Source organism: Corylus avellana, chromosome 9 (genome assembly GCF_965113065.1).
Source record: "Corylus avellana chromosome 9, dhCorAvel1.hap1.2, whole genome shotgun sequence".
Lineage (NCBI taxonomy): Eukaryota > Viridiplantae > Streptophyta > Magnoliopsida > Fagales > Betulaceae > Corylus > Corylus avellana.
The window spans coordinates 18,074,840-18,097,985 of record NC_142498.1 but is presented as its reverse complement, the minus strand read 5'-3'; the positions used below and the strand labels follow the sequence as shown (position 1 = coordinate 18,097,985).

The window sequence follows — 23,146 nt, the reverse complement described above, 5'->3', positions numbered from 1 at the left end:
TCCCATTACAAAGTTAAAAATAATACTTTAAAAAAAAAGCTATATAAGTTTATACAAACCGATCAAAAGTTAATAAATGAATTTAAAAATTTGTTCGGACCTATTCCATAATAAATAAACTAATCTCAAATTGAGCTAATCAAAATCAATTCCAGCTTTATTTGTGAACGACTCTATTCAATTAGGGTGCGTTTGGAATTGCAATTTCATAAAAAATAATATACATTTTTTAAAGAAATCGCAAATACAAAGCGTTTGGTATTGCGATTAAAAAATACATAATCTAAAATTGAAAAAAAAAATAATAATAGCGATTTCTATAATCATGCTAGAAGTGCTTATTTGAGAATGCACAAATTTAAAACAAAATCACAATTTCACAAAATAAATAATTGGGGCAATAATTAGCAAATTTTCGAGCGAGAATAAAAAAAATTCAAAAAATAACCACCGAAAATATGTTAAAAACCTCTCGTCTTTATTATATGTCTATTCAAAATCTTTACCTCAAAAGACAAAAAAAAAAAAAAAAAAAAAAAAAAACATAGAAACAAGTAATATGGAAAGATAACATTGGTAGAAAACTCAAAATGTCAAATTATAACTCTTATTAGTTTTGTTTGCAAAGGTGTTAAAATGGAGGGTTATAGACGATATTAATTATTTTTATGTTATAAATAAATGTCCTTATTGATAATTTATTCATGAAACCCCAATGGTATGCTAATGATATCCAAACATTCAATTGATAGGAAAAATATTTTTTAACAAAAATAAATTTTAAAATCACATTTATTAAAACCCATTCTCATCTTTAAATAAAGGGCAGTGTAAAGTGAGAAGCTGACAAAGTGGGCAAAAATATTAATTAATCTCCAAAATCCTGATTGATCATTTTAATCTAATCGAAATCTCGAATCTAGATTGACCGAAGTTGACGTGGCGCCTCTTCACCCCAGTCTCATCAACACACAGCGATCCCTTGGGTCACGAAATCCTCTCTCGTCCTCTCCAATTAAATCACTCATTGATCCACTTGCTTCTTTCCCGAGCAGTTACCTCTCTCTCTCCCTCTCTCTCACGCGACCCGATGTGATGGCCTCCGCTGCCGTCGTGGACCACCTCTACCTCGAAGCCCTCCCTCTGATCGACCTCCGCCTCCTCTCTCAGTCCGAGCTCTACTCGCTCTCCCTCTTCTCCTCCTCTTCTTACTCATCCAACGATAACGACGACGTTTTAATCCCGAAAATCGACCGCTCCGTCTTCAACGAATCCGCTGGTAGCCGCAAGCAGACCTACTCTCGGCTCCGCCTAGCCCCTCGCAAGCCCCAATCCACATCTACCCCTTCCCCTACCCGCACCAGCACTCCCGCCCCCTTCTCTTCCACTCCGCGCCAAATACCCGAACCGCTCGACGAAGAAAACTCCCAGATCATTTCCATTCTCAAACAACTCTTCGCCGCCCAAGCTTCCACTGCCGAAAATCCCGCCACCGCAGATGACGACGATAAACTAGTTTCGGTCCGAGTAGAATTTGAAGATGCCCTTCCGGATTGGTGGAGTGCGGGCTTTCAAAATGTGCCGATTGACGTTGTTCCTGGTGCTGCTGGCGATGGTGGTGGAGAGCAGAAGCGGAAGCGGGGGCGGCCGCGGAAGAACGAGAATTGGAGGATTGAGCCAAGGTCGGAGCATAAGGCCGAGCCAAATGTTCCAGTCGATGTCGTTGTCAGCGAGGGGGAGAAGAAGCGAAAGCGAGGGCGACCGCGAAAGGAGGAGAATCCAATGATCGATAGCCGTCAGTCCGAGAGAGAGATGGCTGTGGCGGAAGAAAAGGAGATGGTGATGGTGAACAAGAAAGGGGATATGGAGGACGTGGCTGCATTGGCAAATGTGGAAGATCCGTATGGCGAGGAGTTGAAGAGGAGGACAGAGGGGTTGCAGACCGAGGCGGAGTTGTTAGAATTTTTGAGTGTGTTGCCTGGTGAGTCGATGAATAGGAGTAGGAAGAGGAGGATTGTGCTGGCTAGCGATTTCGGCCACGCGTTGCCTGAGGGGTGGAAGCTTATGCTTACTGTCAAGAAGAGAGCCAGCCGTGTATGGCTGCATTGTCGCCGTTATATAAGGTTTTTATGATGATTTTTCTTACTCTACCAATTTATATATGCTTTTTATTTATTTGAAATTGGATTTTGATTTGGTAAACTATGTCTGATGATGAAAAAGAGAAGACCATTTATCGAAGTAGAACATTAGATTAATTTAAATTCAAGTACCTTATGGGAGTTTTTGTGCTGCATATCATGATTTTTCACACAATTTATCTATTTTTCTTGTTTGAATTAATGTTTTTGTATTTGTGGACTTATTTTACATTCCACTGTTAAGGGCCCATCTCAATAAAAATATAAACTAACTTCTGGATGATTACTCAAACCATTTTGCCACCCAGCTCTATCTCACAGTCGTGGTGTCTTTTTTTGACTGCCTTAGCCTGTGTTCTTCTTTCCCTTCCATTGATTCCAAGCTATTCATTATTCGTGCAATGTTTGGCATTTATGGAACATGACTGTATTGTATTACCTTTGAAAAATTTCCCTTGTGTAGTTGTAAGCCTCAAGATGCAGAGACTTATTTGTTTCTGAAGATTTTCCCTTGTGTAGTTCGCATTGCCACAACTTGCCAAAGGATCATTTGTTTTATTTTCTTTTCTCGTAAACCATCAACTCAAGTTCTTGTTTTTTGTTGCTTCAATTCATGATTTCCCCCCCCTTTTTCCGGGCCTATTTTGGTAAACATAATGGATGGATTGTCCATTTATTGGTTATCTATGTATTTACATGCATGCATATTGATCACTATTGAGTATTCTTCAACCATTTGCCTTTAAGATTTTCTTGAACTTTGTTCTCCTAGTCAATGATGCTGCATATAATGTGTCATTTGAAGCCATATTTACCATAAAAGCCTGTAGGATGCCAAAGTTCCCCTGATATAAAAGTAGGGAAATCAAAGAAAGGACCCAACAAAAGGTGAGAGTTTTGCGAATTTGATTAATTTGTGAGAAGGGACCAGCCATTGAACATACTTAATGCCCACTACTTGGTCATTGGTAGTCGGTCTAATCAGTAGGTAAATTTGGAACATTCATTTGTTAAGGAAAATTTCCTGTAAAAACCGTGCCATGGCTCACATTTGAAGGCATTGGTCTTTTGGTGGGTCAGATTTAAATCCTCTCATAGTTGAATCAGGTCCCAGCCAATTATAGATCGGTTTCAATGAAAAAAGTACCGGCCATATCCCAACTTCTTGTAAGGATTCTTCATGGAATTTGCCTGCATGGGTTCTCCTTTGGACAATAGAACAACTGTAACTGTATGATGGAGGACAACGGACTTTGATGCCAAAATTGATGTCGACAACAACAATGAAGGACCTTTGGGCTAGCTAGGGCTTATTTGGTGGTAGAGGTTTGTAGGGTTTTGGGATAGCTAGGGCTAGGGGTTTGGTAGGAAAAAAATCTGGAAATATTAGGGAATATAGGACTTCTAATTGAAGGACGGGTAGCATTCAAAGATGAAGTAAAGAAGAAAAGTTATATCCTGTTTGGCAAACTTTCAACAAGTATTTTCACTTTTTAGGATATTTGGCTCTAATACCATGTTAAATCACCACTTGTCCCAAAAGCTTAAGCTGATAAGAAGAGGTAAATTTAGTTATTTAATTAAATACTTTAACACCATCAATCAACAAGGAGTCATTGGAGTTCCTCTGTTGGAGTTAGCCATTATGTGAAAAACATTCGTGCACTTGTCACCTTCCCTAAGCCACAAGATCCTAAATTTTTGCCTCCAGCTCACTTTCTCTAGGAGAAGGATCTTTCTAGTTCGCTAATAAATTCTGCCTTCTGCAAACTGTCATCAACATCTAGGGCCCTCCCTTCTTCAATGATACCAAAAACACGAAGTTCTTCTAAAAGGATCTACTTCTTCCTCTCTACATTTCCAAATGCCTCCTCATTCCATCTCTTCAAATCAACTTTCAAAGCCTTGATCTTGCTAGCTAAAATGAAGCTTGGAGTGCCTTGGAAAAGATAAGGGTCCCACCCTTGTTTCAATTCTAGTCCAAGAATTCATCAATTCTGGATCAAGAGGGTGATTCCCGATTATTTGACTAGCTAAAAGTTCCGCAGACAAGAGGGAGGCCCATCAAGCCTTGATAAAAAATGAAATCAGAAAACTCCACAGCTGGGCATAAACGGGCTTCACCCGGTCTCTCATTAGGGAATCTAGTAACATTGAAATCACCCTAATGCACTTTTCAAATAACAATTTTTTGAAAAATTCACTACATAACACTTTTTTTTTGAAAAAAAAAAAAGTAAAAAATAATAGTGAAAACACACAATACTTTTCACGAAACACAACACAAATGTCACTTTTAAGAAAAACTTTCCACACCTTATATAGGAATGTTTTGAACACCCATGCTCATTTTTTTAGGTGTAGAAGCTACCTTATTATATATATATATAAAAATAAAAGTGGATGGCCGCCAGATCTGCGTGGCCTCCAATCTGTCCGCCGAATTTGTCTGGACTATTAATGTAAGCTAATAGTTGGTGTCCACCCCTTTTCTCTTTCAACTTGCTTTCACACATTCTTCAGTGTGAAACAAGACATTGTGAAGAACTCTTTACAAGGGCTAAGCTTATCCTTCTTTCCAGCAACATGTTGTTTGACCCAATTATCCCCATATTTGACACTCTTTTATGTATGAAAATTATCCAGGTCCTGCCTCTTATTGACATGCTTGTGTGCATATTTTATGTTCTCTTGATTAGGAAGGTTTGGCTTAGCATGTTATGTTTGCATAAGGCAGTTAATTAGCTTAGCTTAAAATGAGCTAGAACCTGGACTGGCTTTTCCTTTTATGGATTGGGATGATTATTGTGGCCTTTTGGATTTTCTGTCTTTGACCTGAACCAATTTGACCCAAGCAGATTGTGTCTCAGCCATATCAATGATTGTTCTTAAAATTCTTAGGTGTACATAAATTGTTTTGACATGTGAATTGGTCTTATACAGTGACAGTGGTGCCTGTAGTTTGTTTGTACCTGTTAGAAGAGTTATTAGGGTTTGTGAGTGAGTCATTAGGGTTTGGAGATATTTTGGTCATTGTAATATTTCTCTAACCCTATATAATAATGTGTGGTAGGCTACAAGGGAATATGTTTAATAGCCTCCACCTTTTGTGTCTAAATCGTTCATACAAACAATAACATAGTATCAGAGCCTTAGGGTTTAAATCCTTGGTCCTTTGTTTGTTGTGTTAATTTTCCGCTCTTTTTCTTTTGGTTGAATTTCTCGTCCTATTGTTAGTTAGTCTCCTTTTGGTGGCAGCACCGCCCATGTGGGCATAGTGCCCACACGGGCGGTGCCTTGATGAAGTTTTATAGTTGTTCTTGGAAACCAAGAGAAAAGAAAAAAAAAAAAAAAAAAAAAGATTTTGTTTGTTTTTGGTGTTCTGTGATGGTGGCCGATGTGTTCTGTGGTGGTTGGCTGGCGTGTTCTGTGATGGTTGGTGACGTATTTGGTTGCTAGGCGCGTTCTGTGGTGGTTGCCAGCGTGTGTTGTGGTGGTGGTCGGCATGTTCAATAGTTGCTGCCTTGTGATCGTTGCTTGGGTCTGTAGCCATGGTTGTTGGTATCGCCAGTGAGGTCTGTCGAACGTTGGCGTGTTTCAGAGTGTCTCCGGTGAGCCTCTGGTAGGTCTCCGATGAAGGTTCCTTTGTGGTTAAGCTTTTGGTTTTGGTATTGCCGACGTGTTCTATCTGTCTGTCTTCGGCTAAGTTTCGACAATCTTCGGTGAAGGTTTTTGTTTGGTTTTGCTTCTGTTTTTGGTATTTCTGGCGTGGTCTGCCTATCTCTGGTGAGACTCCGGCGAAGGGTTTTTTTTTTTTTTTTTCTTTTTTTTTTCAGTAGTAGTTTCGGCAAGACTCGTTGGTTGATCACGTGAAATGTGATCATTGTTAGTTTTTTGCGGTGGTCTCCGACCGGTTGTTGTCCAGCAAGATTCCACCAGCCTTGGTGTTTTGCAGCGATCAACCATTGGTGTTTTGCAGCGAAATCTGACCGGCTTTGGTGTTTTGTGATAGGTTTCGACCAGTCCTTGTTTTCCGATGAGATCCTATCGGCCTTGGTATAGATCCGACCGCTTGTTGCAGTTTTCGATGAGTTTTCGATCAGCGTTGAAGTTTTTTAGCATATTTTCTTATTATTTTTAAGGGTTAAATACTCCATACCACCTTAGGGTTTCCCAACTTTATTTTTTCCCCCCTGTGGTTTCATTTTTATCACAGGAAGTCCCTGTGGTTTTGATAAGTGACCAAGTTAGTCCATCCGTTAGTTGACCGTTAGGACTGACACGTGGACCAATCAGACGTCGACACGTGGCACATATTTATTTTATTTTTTAAAATTTATTTTATTCTTTTAAAAAAAGAAACGGAAAAAAATTGGGGGTGGCTCTTGGCCATTTGGGAGCCACCCCCTTTGGCCATGGGGGTGGTTTCAGCCACCCCCTTGGGCTCCAAGGGGGTGGCCGAGCCACCCCCTGGTGCCCAGGGGGGTGGCCGAAATCACCCCCATCCGGCTAGATGGGGGTGGCCAGGCCACCCCCATGGCCAAAGGGGGTGGCCGAGCCACCCCCAATTTTTTTCCGTTTCTTCTTTTTTTTTTTCTTTTTTTTTTTTCTTTTTTTTAAATACATTTTTTTTAAAAAAAAAAAAAAAATTAAATATGTGCCACGTGTCGACGACGTCTGATTGGTCCACGTGTCAGTCCTAACGGATGGACTAACTTGGTCACTTATCAAAACCACATGGACTTCCTGTGATAAAAATGAAACCACAGGGGGAAAAAAAATAAAGTTGGGAAACCCTAGGGGGGTATGGAGAATTTAACCCTATTTTTAATTTTAGTAGTCTTTGTAATGTGTGCTCCAAGCTGTTCTAGCTTGAGGGGGAGTTTTAGAGTATGTTTTCTAGTTGTTTTTCGTTTGCTTGTTTCTTCCAAGTTGGACTTATATGATATATATGCTCCAGCTTGAGGGTAAGTGTTATTAGGGTTTGTGAGTGATTCATTAGGGTTTGGAGATTTTTTGGTCATTGCAATATTTCTCTAACCCTATATAATAATGTGTGGTAGGTCACAAGGGAATAAGTTTAATAGCCTCCACCTTTGGTGTCTAAATCGTTCATACAAACTATAATAGTACCCTGCCTTAATAGTGATGAATATTCAATGGTTTTACCACCATTGTTTACATGGCCTCCTCTATATTTTTTAATCTCTTCACGGTGACATTTAATCTCTTGTTGATCCTACAATTTAAAATGGCCTTTCTTGGTTTACATGGCCTCCTTTGTATTTTTTAATCTCTTTGCAGTGACATGCATAACACAAGTTGATTCTGAACTTAGGGCGCATAAACTTATGAAGTGAATGGATATTTGGAAAGCTGTAGCAGCAATCTCACCTTGAAATGTGTGTGTGTGTGTGTTTAATATGATGTGTTGTTTCATTATACTGTGGCAGATATGGTAATTATAGTGACTGTGAACCTTGCGTGTTTTAAGTTAGATATCAAGAAATCTGTTGAGATTGCTATGTATCTTCTATTTTGTTTTTTTCTATTTTATACTGGCTAGAAGGGTGCATGCTGAATAAAAATGCGAAGCTAGTTTCATCGAATTATAGTGCTTGTTCATGCATTCTTAGTTTTAATGGTTGTGTTTTTCTTACACAATTTTCCTCACTTCGGAACCGTCCAGCCCTAATGGACACCAGTTTGTGTCGTGCAAGGAAGTTTCTTCATACTTGCTCTCCTTTTTTGGACTCCAAGATGCGAACCAACCAAGATCTGGTCATATTGATGAAAATGTTCAGTTGTCCAGGAAAATGGATCGTGGAGATGTAAGTCAGTGTCTGGGATCTTTGTCTTACGCATATTATTTCTTTTATATTTGTATTTACAAGGTTTGCAACAGGATGCAGCTCTTAAACTTGAAGATGGAAAGAATGCTGATGACCTTGTTAGCCGTTCACCACTACCCATGACTTCTATATTAACTGATTATGCAAAGCAGGACACCTTGAAGACAGGGGATCCAGTGGTTCACATTGGGGAAATTTTAAAATGCGACAAATGCACCATAACATTTGATGAGAAGAATGATTTAGCACGCCATCTGATAACAGGTCACAATAATGGTGTAATAATTAAAGATGGAAAATATGAATGCGAGCTCTGCCATAAAATATTTGATGAGAGGCAACAATACAATGGCCATTTTGGGGTCCATGTGCCGAACTATGTGAAGAGTGTTGACACTTCAGGAGAAGTAATAAGCAAGCAGAAGCATGTTGACCCTGCTCTTGCTAGAGTTCTGCTATCAACCTCAAAGATGCACAAATCAATTGGTATTGACGGGGCAAAAACTTCCATTGAAGCCATTGATGAACTGAGTTCTGGTTTTTCTCATGGGTTAATAAAAGCAGATACTATCATCAAAACTTGTGGTGATGTGGATAGTCATGCACTTGTTCTTTTATCTCATGACAAGGAAACCATTAAGGCTGACAAAAATGACCAAGCTTTGGTTGAGGAACATAGTGATAAGCGGGATAAAATTTGTGACATGAATAGTGATAACTTGGGGAAGGTAGACGTGGCTACTGTTGTTGTTGATAGATGGAATGCTTGTTCAGTTAATGAAACTGCTTCCATTAATGAGAGTAGAAGTATTTGTGAATCTTCTTATGAAAGAAACCTTCATAAGGGCATGCATAGTGGAATTAATAGTAATGTCGCAGAAAGTAGTTTTGAAAGTAGGTCGCTTGCTCCACCTGGAAACGAGAGAACTTTTGCTGTTGAAAACAATGCGATCAAGGTATTCTTCCCAGCAGTGGAGGAGCCCAAGCCACAGATAGGTTCTGAAAGTGGTTTGCTTGCTTTGAATGGTAAGGATAAAACATGTAGTGGTGAAGATATTGATGGTTATACATTTGAGAATAATGAGTCAGTATCTGCTTTTGGAAATCATGACAGTGGGCTCAAGGATCTTTGTCCTAATGTCAAGCGGCAATGTAGTTCTGAAGGCTTTTCACTTTTTCCATATAAAAATGAACAAAGATCAACTTTAGCAAATAAGTGGAGTGGAATTTTGAGTTCCTCGATGTTGGAGTCTGTGCAGGAAAGAGGTTTTGGAAGTGTTTTATGTAATTCATCTGCTGATGAGAAAACATGTGTTGTTAGAGGTAATCTGAATTATGTTTGTACTGGCACATTGGATGAGCCTAGATTTGATGAAGTAAATATCTCTGGGAATAATGTAATTTCAGTTGGTTTTGGGAGCAATCTTGCTTCACAGAATGATAAAGCTGTGACTAGCGGTGAGCAAGAAGGGAGTTCTGGAAGTTGTTTACTCATTTCATCTTGCAATGAACAATGTGTTGTTGAAAACACAAATAAGAGTCCATCTTGGACACTGGATGGACCTTTTCAAGGAAAAACATTTGAAAGCCATATGTTTGCTTCGTCTGTTAATGAGCAAAAATCTCGTTTTGGCAATAATATGAATAAAGCTTCTACTAGTGCAGTGGAGGGGCTTAAGCTTGATGACGTCAGTAACCGTAAGAATCTTGAGTTAAATATTGCTTTTGACAGGAATGAAACTGGTGTAGATGCGGATACTACTGCTTGCAGTCAGCAGGAAAGATGTTTCAAAGGCTCTTTACCTGTTTTATCTGCAGATGAGCATAGATATGTTTTAAAAGATTTTGACATCTGCAATAGTACATTGGAGGAGCTTAAACAGGCAAGAGGAGTGTCTGAAAGGGGTTTACTTAGACAGTCTGGTTACGAACAAAACCATGATAATATAAACAATGTGAATAAGGTTTCCGGTAGCTCAATAGAAGAGGCTGAACATAAGAAAGTTAAGAGCTTTTGGGACACTGAAGTTTTTCTTTCTTTTGGCACCCACGAAGGAATGGATGAAGACGTGACATGCACTATGCAGGGACCAAGTTCTGAAGGTTGTTCCCTTGTTCTTTCTGGGAATGAACAAACATTTTCCACTGATAACAAGGTAACTGATGTTTATAGTAGCACAGTGGGGGAGCTTAAACATGAAAGAGGTTCTAAAAACAGCTTTCCTTGTCCATCTGCTTTTGATCAAATTGAAAATAAGTTGAATGGGGTCTGTATGAGCAGAGTGTGGGAGTGGCACAGGTCAGAAGACATGGAGAAGCCTAGGGATGACGCAGTAATGATTGATTTTGAGGATCTTGCCCAATCAAATGAGAATTCTGTGGCAGAGCCTATGTGGAGAACTACTGAACAAAATATCCAGCCGAGTGGTTTAGCCAATACTTCATCTCCACTGGTGGAATCATCTGGATGTTTTCCGCTCTTTGATGTAATGTCAAGCAAGGTATGAAGCATAACTACTTTTGAAGCAACTGGTTGTTGATGGGGATAAATATGGAAATGTTAGATACTTGATGAGAGTAAACCACAAAATATTTTTACTTAATTAAGTTTCTTTTTACCCTTTTTTTTTTGTCCTGGATTACTCGTGCACATGCCATAGGATTTACTCATATGCTGTCAGTTTATATCCTAAATTCAATTTCTAGTTTTATTTTTTTTATTATTATTATTTTTTATTATTTGAATTTAGTTTGAAATATGCCTTGGTCTTCAAAGTTTCTGATAGATTTCAATTGCATCCCTATAATTCTAATTGTGTCAATTAAATCCTTCAATTTTTAAAATGATTCAATTGCATCTACACCAAAACATATTTTAGTGTGCCAACCAATATGATGACATAAATGTTTTTCTTATTGGTAATATGATGACATAAAATAGAACAGACATTGACATGCCATTATCCCAACAACGTGTCATATGGCATTTGCCACGTAACTCTTTAAAAAATTCACCTTTTATATAATTTAACTATGAAAATTGAAAATAATAACAAAAAAATAAGATAAAAAAGAAAAGATGTGGATTTTGCTCTTCAAACTCTGTAACCACCACTGCCATCACAGTCACCAGTGACCTCTAATGCCAGCAATCTACCCACACCCATGCCCATATCAACTCTCTCCTCTCCACCCAATGGCCAAACTAATCTCAATTTAAGAGAGAGAGCTCAGAGAGAGAGAAATGGCACACAAGGATATTCAATTCTTAATCTTCCCAATATCATCAATTCCCACTAATTTCAGCATGTGTTTCTTGCCGTCAACTATGCCATTTTCTATGCTGTGAAAGTGACTCCAGTTCTATATAATCTTTCCTCAACTCTCAATATTGATGATCTATGATACTAACACCTTTTATTTGTACTATGAAAATAAGTTACGTAGCATGTATGAATTAGGAGGAGACATTTGCGCCAATGTGGAAAATAAGGGGAGTAATGTGGTGTGTTACTGAGAATGGAATTCAAGATTGTACTCTCTGAATGGCTGGTTCAAGAATAATTTATTTGACGTTTTCAAGATGCAAGTTTAGGAGTTGATTGAGGAATCTAATGGAACAAAAAAAAAAAAGGGTGGGCTGTGGCAGAGAGAATTGTCTCATGGCAGTGAAACTTGCAAGGCCGATATCGATAGTGAGGAAAGATGCAGTACAAGGGTGAGGTTCGAAGGATTAGTGGGAGAGTATGATCTGGGTTTAGGTGTGGGTATGGTGGTAATTGTCAGTACAGTGGTGGGGGTGTCGAAGGTGGAGATATTGTGTGCCGCACAACTCTCTCTCTCTCAAATTGAAGATGAGGTTTGGGATTAGGGTAAAAAAAGAGAGTGGGTCTGACTTTGGGTGGGGTATAATGACACCAGTGGTTGATGGGTTTCTACAGGTGGTGGTAGCCAGTGGGACTATAAGAGCAATTAATTTCATATAATTTAATTTTCAAGTGGAGAAAAAAATGCCAGATGATACTTGGGGTATATGCCACATTGTTGTCATGTTCTATTCCACTTGATCGTATTTGTCGCCATGTGTCAATTATGTTCTTCAATTTGTTAAGATCCTTCAGTTTATCTATAAAACTGGATGTTAGATCAACTAGCCTTCTATTTATGGTGATCTATCCCTTCTACAGCAAGGATATTATGGTTTTTCGTGTTAACGTTTGGTTGCATATCTTAAGAAATGCACAAACACTCGCACACACAAATTAGATTGCTTACGTAGAGAGAATTATGCATCCCTGATTGTGCTACATAGACCCTATCCTTACCACCCCCTTTCTCAGTGGTAAAGATTTTATCTTCTCTTGTTAACATTTGCTTTAAATTGCTGAAAAGGTTCTGCTGTGTTGTATTGGCATTCATCGCAAGTAATAATCACATGCTACCTTTGTATGTTAATGAACAGGGTGGAGACAAATTTTTCAGTGCTAATGAGAGATTTGACAGAAAATCAGGTTTGGACGGGCTAAGATCAAGTAGGACAGGAAATCCAGAACACAATTTCCTGACATCACAGGGAAGCTCTCAACCAGAGGAATCAAAGGTTTTGTCATATGATGTAGAGATGGAGGATTTAGATTCCTCTTATTGGCTTAAAAAGGAAGCTTTGCCTTTGTTGCCAAAGTTAGCGGGCAGGCATCAGGTCAGGACCATGTGTGTCTGGTGCAGAAATGAGTTTTATCTAGAATCTGTCAACTCTGAAATGCAATCAGGTTCAGTGGGTTTTATGTGCGCAACCTGCAATGCTAAGTACTCCAGGCAAGTCAATCTACTGTAGTTGTCAACGTGACATCCTTGCTTCTGTAAGGATGTGCTTCTCATATACCCAACCTCCTGTGAAGAATAATATTTTAGCTACAAGGTAATTGCTACATGTAATTTCATGGATGGATGCATCTGTTCTGTGTTGGGATAAGCTGATCCTTTTAAAGGTTTTTTATACTTTGACCAACGATGCACAAGTGCTGCAGCATTCTTATTTCTTTTTGACTAACTAGATGAATGCAAGTTTTGCAACCAAAGATATGCACAACTTACAATTTCGATGACATTAAAGGTCATATAACCTTTTCTTCGGGATATTTCTTATCACTTGTTCTTGGCTTGTGGGTTTGTTTGCTCTAAAGTTCATTTGGTATTTGGCTTTCTTGTTCCAATGTACCATTTAGTTATAGTTTTCCTCTCTCACCCACTCTCCCCCCCCCCCCCCCCCCATTCCAAAATGAAAGATATAATTAATATTTTTGTTAATGATGGATCACATTGATTGCTTTTTATATTTTCCAGGCAATGGCAGACACTGGTTGGAAGACAACAATGGTATATTGATAGACTTGTCAGTTTACACATGGTGGTCCTATGCATGAGCCTGATTTTGCTAATCCGGTATGGTGCTCTCTTTTGTTTCTTGCTGGAGATCACTCAGCGCATAATTCATTTTTCTGCTTTACCCATTGGGTCCAAATGATTGTTTATCAGAATACTGACGACAGAGTTATTGGGTTCCTTTATTCGAGGACCCGTCTTTTACCCCACAAGGAAAAAAAAAAAGGATTGCCAAGTGTATGGTGAATGATTTTTTGGGCTGACCCAGGGAAAAGTACTTGCATAACCTTTTTGCTCTTTAAGTGAGCTCTACAAAGTCCAAACTAGCTACTTACAGGACTTTTCTTCTTTTTTTCTTCTTCTGAGCATTTGCCGTGATTCCCTTGCCTGCAGAGATTGCCAACTCACTACCACCTCTGTAATCTTCAAGATCATATATGATCTTCATAGTGTCGGAGAGGGAATAGATCTGGGGAAATTTGACGTTGATGACTTCTGGTTTTCTAAGAAAATAAGATACTTTTCTTCTAGAGATGCCACAGGCTCAAGTTTTAGTTTTGTTCACAAATAGTTAAGGGAGAAGTGTGTTGGACTCTCTGCAGGAGATCTTATAATGGTTTTCCAAGAAAATTTGAGTTGTTTTCTGGCCTTAGGGACAGTTCACTTTGGGGTAAGGGAAATTTTGAAATTGCAATGGCTACGAGGCATTAATCACTTTTGAAAAGTCTCAAACTACACGAGGGAAATTAAAGCGAATGATTTGAAAACCCGACCAATATTGTCACAGGAGCTCTTTAGAGGTGAGGTTGTGTCAGGAAAACTTAATTTCATGTTGCCAGAATGCCAGTTTACTTGAGGGTAGATCTTGAGTATTGATTGCATCTTTTACCATAAGCTTTTTTCTTTCTTTCTCTTTTCGAAAGAAAAAAGCTTATATATATATAATAGCAATGAATTGTTTATTAGCCCCAGAAATAAAAGGATGATTTTGTTAAGTTCTATTTTAGATAATACTAGTTAATTAATCATTTTCAATATATTTGTGATGAAGATGAAGTACATAACAAATAAGGTATGTTGGATTTCAAAGCACATTTTCTTCAACTCGTGCTTTTCTTCGTTACCACTAATGCTTATGGGATGAAATGATTTTTTATACAAAGTGGAGGCTACAATGCCTGCCTACCTTAAAAGGAAAAAATTGACACGGTGTTTGGCTTTTTTAAAATTCTGTGCCCCAGTTATGTATGAGGTCGCTGCTATTTTAAATGTGCTATGCTATCTGGACTATTCTAGTTTCTGTAAACCTTGTCAATTGTTTGTATCTTGATTTAATAAGCTAATTCAAATCCCATCAATTTTTTGTAAGAAATTTCACTGTTTGGATTGGTCCCAATCCCCATCTAACGTACAATTAAACAAGAAGCTGAGCTCTAGCTCCCCATGAACCAATGGAGAATGGAGAACCTTGAAAATTGTACGTGCTTTTTGCGGGTACATAAGTTGGAATCAGTTCGTGCAGCTGGCGGGAGACTTCCGGTGGCTAGTAAGGTGCTCCTGACAAACCCAAAGGGTTTTGTGACTTACGAGCTTGGTTCACTTTATTTTTAATAAATTATATGAGAAAAAATGGAGTTTTTTTATTTATTTTTTTTTTTTAGGAAAATATTTCAGTCACATTCATTCAAAGATAATACGAGCATAAAGCTCTTACAATACATAGCAAAAAATTCTGAAGCTATGAGGATACAAAACGTCGAAAATGACATTAAAGATATAATCATCCCAATCTCAAACAAGATTTGTTAACCCATAACTAATCTTCAGATATAACAACAAATCTGCTCCAGACAGACTTATTCTAATGCATAGGTAGCTCTTATTCCTCGACCTAGGAGTAGAAAACCCTCATGCCGAATCTCTTCCTCCTCGACCCGAAAGCTAGAATATAAATCTTCTTCACAATCCATGGGTTTGGACCATAAACAAATACCTCACAGATCAACAAGAGAATATAGCCTTATTACAAACAACAAAACAATAGGAAATATAAAATAAGGAACAAATAACAAGGGAAAAAACAACAGAATCAGAAAAATACAAGGAAAATGAAAGCAAAAAAACCATAAAGCCAAAAAACAAGAGCACACTAGGCGGATGACGACAGCCGGAAGAAAGGCTGATTGCGTGCTTGCCAGAAACCGAAGTTGATGTTGGAAGCGAATAGGTCTAGTAAAATGCGGTGGGGGGCGCGATAATAGACCCGGCAGTGGACGATGGACAACAAAGCGGCGTGGAGGAGATCAGCGGACAGCGGTGCACTCAAAAAATTGTGGGTAGTTTGAGTAAATCTCCCAAGAACGGAACCAACAAAGTGTGCCAAAAACAAACAAACAAGTAGAAAGCAAAGACAAGCAAAAGGGAAAAAAGAGGGGGAGGGAAGACGCGGGAAAGGAAGGGGAAGAAAAACCAGGGAGGATTTGTTCTCCCCCCTCTAGGTGGCGCTGTCTATGTAGCTTCCATTCTAAAATAAAACGGAGTTGCTTTTAACAAGTACTTTTGGTCAAATTTTAGGAAAAATACTAACGTATTACATTGAGTTATTGGTTGGTGTCAAATCATTGATTGGGTTCTTAATTTTTGCAATCTCTAATAGGTTCTTTTGCCTTTCCTTTTTTTTTTTTTTTTAAAAAAAATTATTTTTAAATCGATTGTTTACAAAATTTATGTGAAACTATCCTAAAAAGTTACCAAAAAATAATAATAATAATAATTAAGAGGTTAACGCCTCTAGATTGAGGGATTTGGCTCTGTTTGATAAACGATTTTGCCATGATTTTGGCTCTATACTATTCATCTCACTTTTTCATTTTTTTAATATTCTCTTATTTTTTACATTATATCAATTATTTTTTATTATTATTCAAATAAAAAAATCACTAAAAAACAAAATTTTTTATTTTTCTATACCAAATATTCTTACTTTTTCACTTTAAAAAAAAAAAAAAAAACATTCTTACTTTTTTTTTTTTTCATATCAATCACTTTTTGCTATAGTATCAAATCAAAATCAAAACAAAATTATTTATCAAACAAATCCTAGGGGTGGACACTGGTCGGGACCGGTTTGGAATATGGAAAAGACTTGGATTCTAGGCTTCTAGCCTAGGTTCTTGATGAGATGGAGTCAAGCCTAGACAACAAGGCTTGAAACCAAGTCAACGGGCACACAAATTCTCAAAGCAATTAAGATGTTGCATGTTCCATGTTGCACGACAATTATCACCTAACATTCACAATAAATGCCCTGTTGCAACTTTAGAGGTGGAAATTGCTATACTCCGGAGCCTTTTTAGTTCAAAATGGATTAGAGAGTATTCAGTTTATGGTTAAGTTTTTTTTTTTTTTTCAGAAATTTTAGACCAACAAATAGGACACGTGTCCTAATAATTTAAAATAATAATAAAATATTATTTAGAATTTTTTAAAAAGTAAATAATAAAAAAATAAGTCACCCCATCTTGACCATAGGAGATGACCGACCACCCCATTTTTGCCCTAGGGGTGGAAGGCCTAGTAGTTGAGCAAGTTTCCAATACCAAACCAAGTGGATAGGCCAGACATGGGAATGGCCGAATGGGGGTAACTAATAGATAGATATATGCTTGACCACCCAAGTCGAAAAACACGGGCATGAGAGCCTAGGGTCTAGTCAAGGTGATAACGCTTAAATCGCAAGTCTTGGCCAAACCATGAAGACCAATGCAAGAAAATAGAACAAAAATCCCAGATTACTTGATTAGCCACTTCGTATAATGATTACTTAAAAGATATTGGAATTATACCATTGAGGATGCCTACTCCATCAATGATTTCCTACCTGAACTCCGATTAAGGTCATAACCCCTTGCAAGCACAAAATTTGACACTATTTGGCTAAAGCCATACTCCATCAGTGGATGCTCCACAAAAAGAAAATATGAGCCACTAGGCAAGATACAACCACACAACCATTCTCTTACCCAATCTTCACAAAAACCCTAGCACTCAACGATGCATAATTTCCTAATTGGTTAGCTTTAAGTATCATAGAGTTCTTTCGTCAGCAACTCCCAACAAGCCTCTGACTGACTGTACTTGTCTTGTAAGTGTCCATTAATTAAACTTGATCGCACAATCAATTACATCATCAATAATAGTAATAGTAATAATAATAATTATAATAAATATCATTATTATTGTTGTTGAGTAATAACAATTTTATTTTATTAAAAAATAAATTATGAAGAAAAAAGGCAAAAAAATAAAATAAAAAATAAAAAATAGGAGGGGTGCCTCCCGGGGCCAACCTCAACCCTCTAATTAGAATAACCACACAAAACGCCCATTTGTTTAAGTTGGCCACTAAATGGTGGTGGCTCGCACGGTTAACCCAAACAAAGGAATGGTCATCGATATGGTGCGCTTGTATTCTCCAAAGTTGATATCGCGTAGTCTCTTATAGCATGGAGTAATGCTATACATAGGACTTTTAACCCCCTTTTATTCTATGTTACATTTTGGGGGATAAAAAGGGCAATAGAATCATAGAAGTCATATTTATAACATTACTCAATAACATGTGGTGCATAAAAATAATTTTTTTTTTTTTTTTCTTTTGAAAGATCACGCCACATCAGCTTTAAATTTGAGAGGAAACAAGGGTGGTGTAGTATTACTCACGGTTGCCACCCTTTACCTTTATTTATTGGGTTTTTTTTTTCTTTTTCTTTTTAATAAAATATAACATTTTTTTTAAGTGATATGACAAAACTACTTACGTGACATTAAATGCCACATGAGCAAATTTTAGACATAAGAAGTAAAATAAAATAAACAAACGCAGAAAAAAGATAGGATTTAAAAATGAGAAACGATAGAATTTTCTATATTTTTAACCATCTCGACAGTAAATAGATAAATTCATCATTGAATTTATGTGAGTGTATATGATTCCACAAAGTTAATGATTGATATATTAAATTTGTAGGATGAGATTTAAAAAAGATAAAGAAAATATTGACGTAAATCATTCATCTTTAAAAATTAAGGAGTAAATTGAAATATTACTAAAAGAATAAATTTATATTTTTCCTCCATAAAAAAGGTGCACATAAAAGGGGAAAAAAAAAGGGGTTAAAATCGGGGAGGCTCTCCACGAATCATCACCACGATTGTTGGCTACCTTCTGTTGTGTTTCCATATCATTTTCAGGTTGTCTACAATCCAACCGAACATTACATAGCAAGCTGGTCATAGTAACTAAGATAGCCCCCACGCACACGCACCCGCACTCGCACACGCGCTCTGACCAAAGCCACCGTGCGCACCCTTCGCCTTCGTTATCCCAGACCCAACCAACCTTCCCCTCATCATCCCCTCCTCCTCTGATTACCCAAATGGAATAATTAACTAAAATTCCCATAAACCCGTTAGTTTATGATTGAAATGATAAACTAATTGCTCGAAAATATCTTTTATAACGCTCAAATGTGCTAATTTCTCTTTCCTCTGGTCCAGACCTTGACTTTTCAGAATAATTTTTTGCGATTAGGGTTTGGTTTTGGGTTGATATCAAGGAGGTCATTGTGGTTCATGGGGATGAGGGGTTGGAGAACGGGGATCGTCGTGGTGTTGGTGGTGTGGGCGAGGCTAACATGCGCCGCCGAACATTCTAGGGCTTCATCTCCGAGCACCGTTTGTCCTACGGAGTCTGTAGCCGATTCGATCCTTGGGTTTCGGTTTCGGGATTGGAGCTGTCCCTTAGACGGTGGTTCTGAATCCCTTGGTCTCGTTACTGTAACGGAGGTATCTTTCGAATTTTTATTTTTAATCTTCTGGATTTTCATGTAACTAAATTTCTGGTCTTGAAATCCTTCTCTATTTTGGTTTTCCTTTTTTTCTTGGTGGGTTTTTGGAAATTTTGCTTTTGGGTTTTTTTTTTTGGGGGGGGGGGGGGGTTGGGGGAAGAAGTGTTTGGTGAATTCAAGCATCTGGTGTGGCTATTTTCAGTATGTATCTGGATTATGGGAATTGGAAATTTCATTTGTGCTTTGTTTGTACTGTTTAGGAATCAAATTAGGTTATTCGAAAGTTTGGGTTTTTAATGTTGAATGAGGCTTTTAATTTGATTTTAGAGTCAAGAGCTCGTAAAATAATACTGGGGATTTTGTATTGCTACTGTGAGTTGAAGGATTGCCTAATTGTAAACAATGACAAGTATTTGATCTTCATTTTGGAGGCATTGCTATTGCTTCGGAAAATAAACAATTTGCCTTCGCTATTGCTTAAGATACTAAGAAAATAGCTCTTCAGTGCTAATTGAGCTGTACCTAAGCCAATAGCTTTTGTGGTTGAATCCCTCTCTAGCTTCTGCTGCGTTTCTTTGAAATTTGTAAGGCAGTTTCTTTGGACATAAATGTCACTACAACTTAAAGCAAGTTATTGCGGGTGATAGAAAGGTTAACTATGATTATCACAATGAAGGTAGCATCGCATAGGATAGTGCCGAAGGTTTATCTTTTTATTTTGTTTTCATGATTTATCACTATTGACATGGTGACACTATTTCGTTGAAAGGTTCTATACATCAACTAATGGAACTGAGAAATATTGCACAATCTAACTGAGAAGTTGCCTTGCTTTTTATAAATCTTTTTGCTTTGCTTACAAATGTTTCAGTATAGTTCTAATGGGAATTTACACTTTTTGCTATTGTGAAGGGAGATGAAGTTTCACTGCAAAGGGCACTAAATATAGTTCACACGAAAAGTCATGAATATGTAGCCGTGCTCTTCTATGCATCTTGGTGCCCTTTCTCCAGGATTTTTAGACCAAGATTGTCCATCCTATCTTCTTTGTATCCCTCCATCCCCCATTTTGCAATTGAGGAATCGACCATCAGGCCAAGGTTTGTATATGACCAACTTTCTTTTAGTTTTACATTTTGCAATTATATCTTGGGAGTTGGGAATAACATTGGTTGAGTGCCTGCAGCATACTTTCTAAGTATGGAGTTCATGGGTTTCCTACCCTTTTTCTTTTGAACTCCACAATGCGTGTTCGCTATCAAGGCTCCCGGACCCTTGGTTCTCTCGTTTCTTTCTATAGTGATGAGACTGGTAAGCCTTTTCGGTTTGGAAGTTATTATGGGCGTCTGTTTTGGATTCTTAATTTACATGTGTATGATGAATTAATGCAGCTAGTTGTAGATGAGAGAGAGTTAAAAATATAATGAGCTCCTGCTTCTTATAGTTATTGAAGAGAAGGACTTTTTCCGTTTATCAGTTGCAAACAAATTGTTACTTCCTTACCCAAAAGAAGGGGGAAAAGCAAATTATTTCTTATGTCATTAAACTTAATCAGAATATCTCATAGATTGTTGGACATGCTTTGCTTGCCTTTCTGAATATTTTCCTTATGATGTTTTCCATTTCAGTAATGAAGTTGCTGGGTGTGCCGCTATACAGGCCAATTAGTTGTAATGTTTCTCATTATTTATTACCCCACTTGCTTTATTGGAAAATTTTTATCCACACATGCATGGGAGAGAGAGTTGAGCAGGGGAGGAGGTTTACCAAGAGTAGGTGTGGATGCTTTTATTGCTATTGTTATTGATTTGCTTCAGCGTGCATAGTAATGAATCCCCAACTTGTTTCCTCTGCCGATCTTTTTAATGAATACCTACCTTTCTATCCATATGCTTTTATTGCACGATCTTATTGAAGTTTCTTCTTTCCAATATTTATTGATTTGAACGATTGTGTTTAGGCATTAAGATTGCATCATTGGATCAACTATCTGTGGACAAAGTTGGGTGTACATCAAATCATGAAAAGAACGACAACACGGAGCAGGAAAGCTGCCCATTCTCATGGGCAAGATCTCCGGAGAAATTGCTTCGGCAGGAGACGTATTTGGCTTTGGCCACCACATTCGTGCTTCTGAGATTACTATATTTTATTTTTCCAACTCTACTTTTACGTGCTCAAAGACACATTAGAAATGTGAGATTAGGGAGTTTGTGGGAACATCCTTTGACCTATCTGAGGCGAGCAATACAGTTATTCAATTCTCTAAAGGAACCTTGCAAGAGAAGCAATTTGCAGGAAGGAGCAATGAATGCCAGGGCATGGGCTTCCAAGTCCCTTGCCACCGTCTCTATTGGGGATGCCGGCACATCCCGGCACCAGTCGGGGTGAATGTCGCTAACCTTTCTCTGTTAGCGTTGAATCTTCCCACAAAACATTTGGCTTCAGAATCTACTGTGCCACTTCTTTTTGTTTCAGAAAATCGTCATAACAACCTTCATTATAGAGATCTCGTTGGGTTGAAATGTCTTGTGATGAAGCTGAAGTATGTTACTCTTATCTTGTAGTTATTCATTTCTGGCTAGTCTATATTTGATTTAGAGTACAATTTATTTGGCATTGGAAAAGCTTAATTTGTGAATAGTTCCTTATTAATAGACCAAACTTCTTATTTTATTTCCTTTAATTGTGGGAAAGATTATTGAGGTTTAGGTATGTATCAAATCAATCCTGATACAGAAACTATATATTTTTCTGATGGATGGATTTTTTACAAAATTATAATTCCACTTCAAATAACAAAAAGAAAAGAAACCGCCATAAAAGAAAAAATGGTGGTTTTTCACGAAGTTGATATAACCCTCATATGCAAGAGGCGGTTATCGCCCCTTCAAAAAAAGAAAGAAAGATGGAGTCTTTGGAGTCTCTTGTTTTTTTCTTTCTTTAATTTTTTTAAATAATTTTTATATGGGAGTAGAATTATAATTTTGTAAAGACACCTTAAAAAAAAAAAAAAAAAAGGAAAAAGAAGAAGATTTGTAGAGAGTTAGACAAAGGGATCGATTTGATTTGATAATAGAACTTATCACAAAATTTTAAGCTTTTTTTTTTTTTTTTTCTTCTAATTATTAAGGGGTAACTTCACTGAAGACCCCTGAATTTTCACCCGATTTGACAAACCTCCCTCCAAAACTTCAAAATCTCTCAATTTAGTCTCCTAAACTTTCAATCCCAATCAATTTGTACCCCTTTGTCATATTTTAGACATTAAATGACGTTTATAATCCTAACTTTTTTATAAAATTCTAACTTTACCCTTAATTTCAAAACGGTTTTTTTTTTTTTTTAATAAAAAAAACAAAAATCAAGGATATTTTAGTCTTGTTTAGTATTTTTAACAGCTAAATTTGACAGAGAAGTTCAAATTGAGAGCAATTGAAAGTTCAAGGAATTAAATTAAGAAATTTTGAAGTTTAAAAGAAGTTTGTCAAATCGAGTGAAAATTCAAGTGTCTTCAGCGAAATTATCCCAATTATTAACTATATGGTATTGGAATATTAAACGTCCTACACAGGTTTATTATTCATTTGACTAGATCTACCGGAATATCAAGATTGATCTCGGGACAAATTTTACCCAAGGATGTTTTGGGTTCAATTCTTAAAAGGGGGGGATATGTTGCTATAGCTGCTTGATCTTCTTTTTATCTTTTTAAGGGGGAAAAAAGAAAGAAGGTCGAATTGATTTATAGTGAGACTCATAATTAGATAAATATAAATCATGTGTTTGCACATAAACAGTTGACAAAAGAACCAAATTACTTCGAGCATCCAATGCGTTTGCCTACATTCTGAGGCAAGGCTTGATGGCTACAGGCAGCTGCATTATCAATTGGAAACTCATTTCACCCAATAATTTGAGC

General features: G+C 37.5%; 2 protein-coding genes across 4 annotated transcripts; both read left to right on the top strand.

Moving 5' to 3' along the window:
• The first annotated feature begins 1,006 nt into the window (after positions 1 to 1,006).
• Positions 1,007 to 14,033, top strand: LOC132189168 (uncharacterized). Of its 3 annotated transcripts, XR_009441014.2 has the most exons (6): positions 1,007 to 2,123; positions 7,831 to 7,972; positions 8,047 to 10,494; positions 12,456 to 12,911; positions 13,337 to 13,435; positions 13,769 to 14,033. XR_009441014.2 is itself a non-coding variant. In XM_059603753.2 (4 exons), the coding sequence occupies exons 1-4, from the start codon at positions 1,096 to 1,098 to the stop codon at positions 12,825 to 12,827; spliced, it is 3,990 nt and encodes a 1,329-aa protein (XP_059459736.2). In that variant the 5' UTR covers positions 1,007 to 1,095; the 3' UTR covers positions 12,828 to 13,144. The 3 variants fall into 3 exon arrangements, 1 of the variants encoding a protein (XP_059459736.2); XR_009441013.2 differs by lacking the exon at positions 13,769 to 14,033 and having other exon boundaries at positions 13,337 to 13,715; XM_059603753.2 differs by lacking the exons at positions 13,337 to 13,435; positions 13,769 to 14,033 and having other exon boundaries at positions 12,456 to 13,144.
• Positions 14,034 to 18,586: 4,553 nt separating this feature from the next.
• On the top strand, positions 18,587 to 21,910 carry APRL4 (APR-like 4). The gene is made up of 4 exons (XM_059605586.2): positions 18,587 to 19,222; positions 20,137 to 20,324; positions 20,411 to 20,535; positions 21,185 to 21,910. The coding sequence occupies exons 1-4, from the start codon at positions 19,010 to 19,012 to the stop codon at positions 21,613 to 21,615; spliced, it is 957 nt and encodes a 318-aa protein (XP_059461569.2). The 5' UTR covers positions 18,587 to 19,009; the 3' UTR covers positions 21,616 to 21,910.
• The last annotated feature ends 1,236 nt before the right edge of the window (positions 21,911 to 23,146 follow it).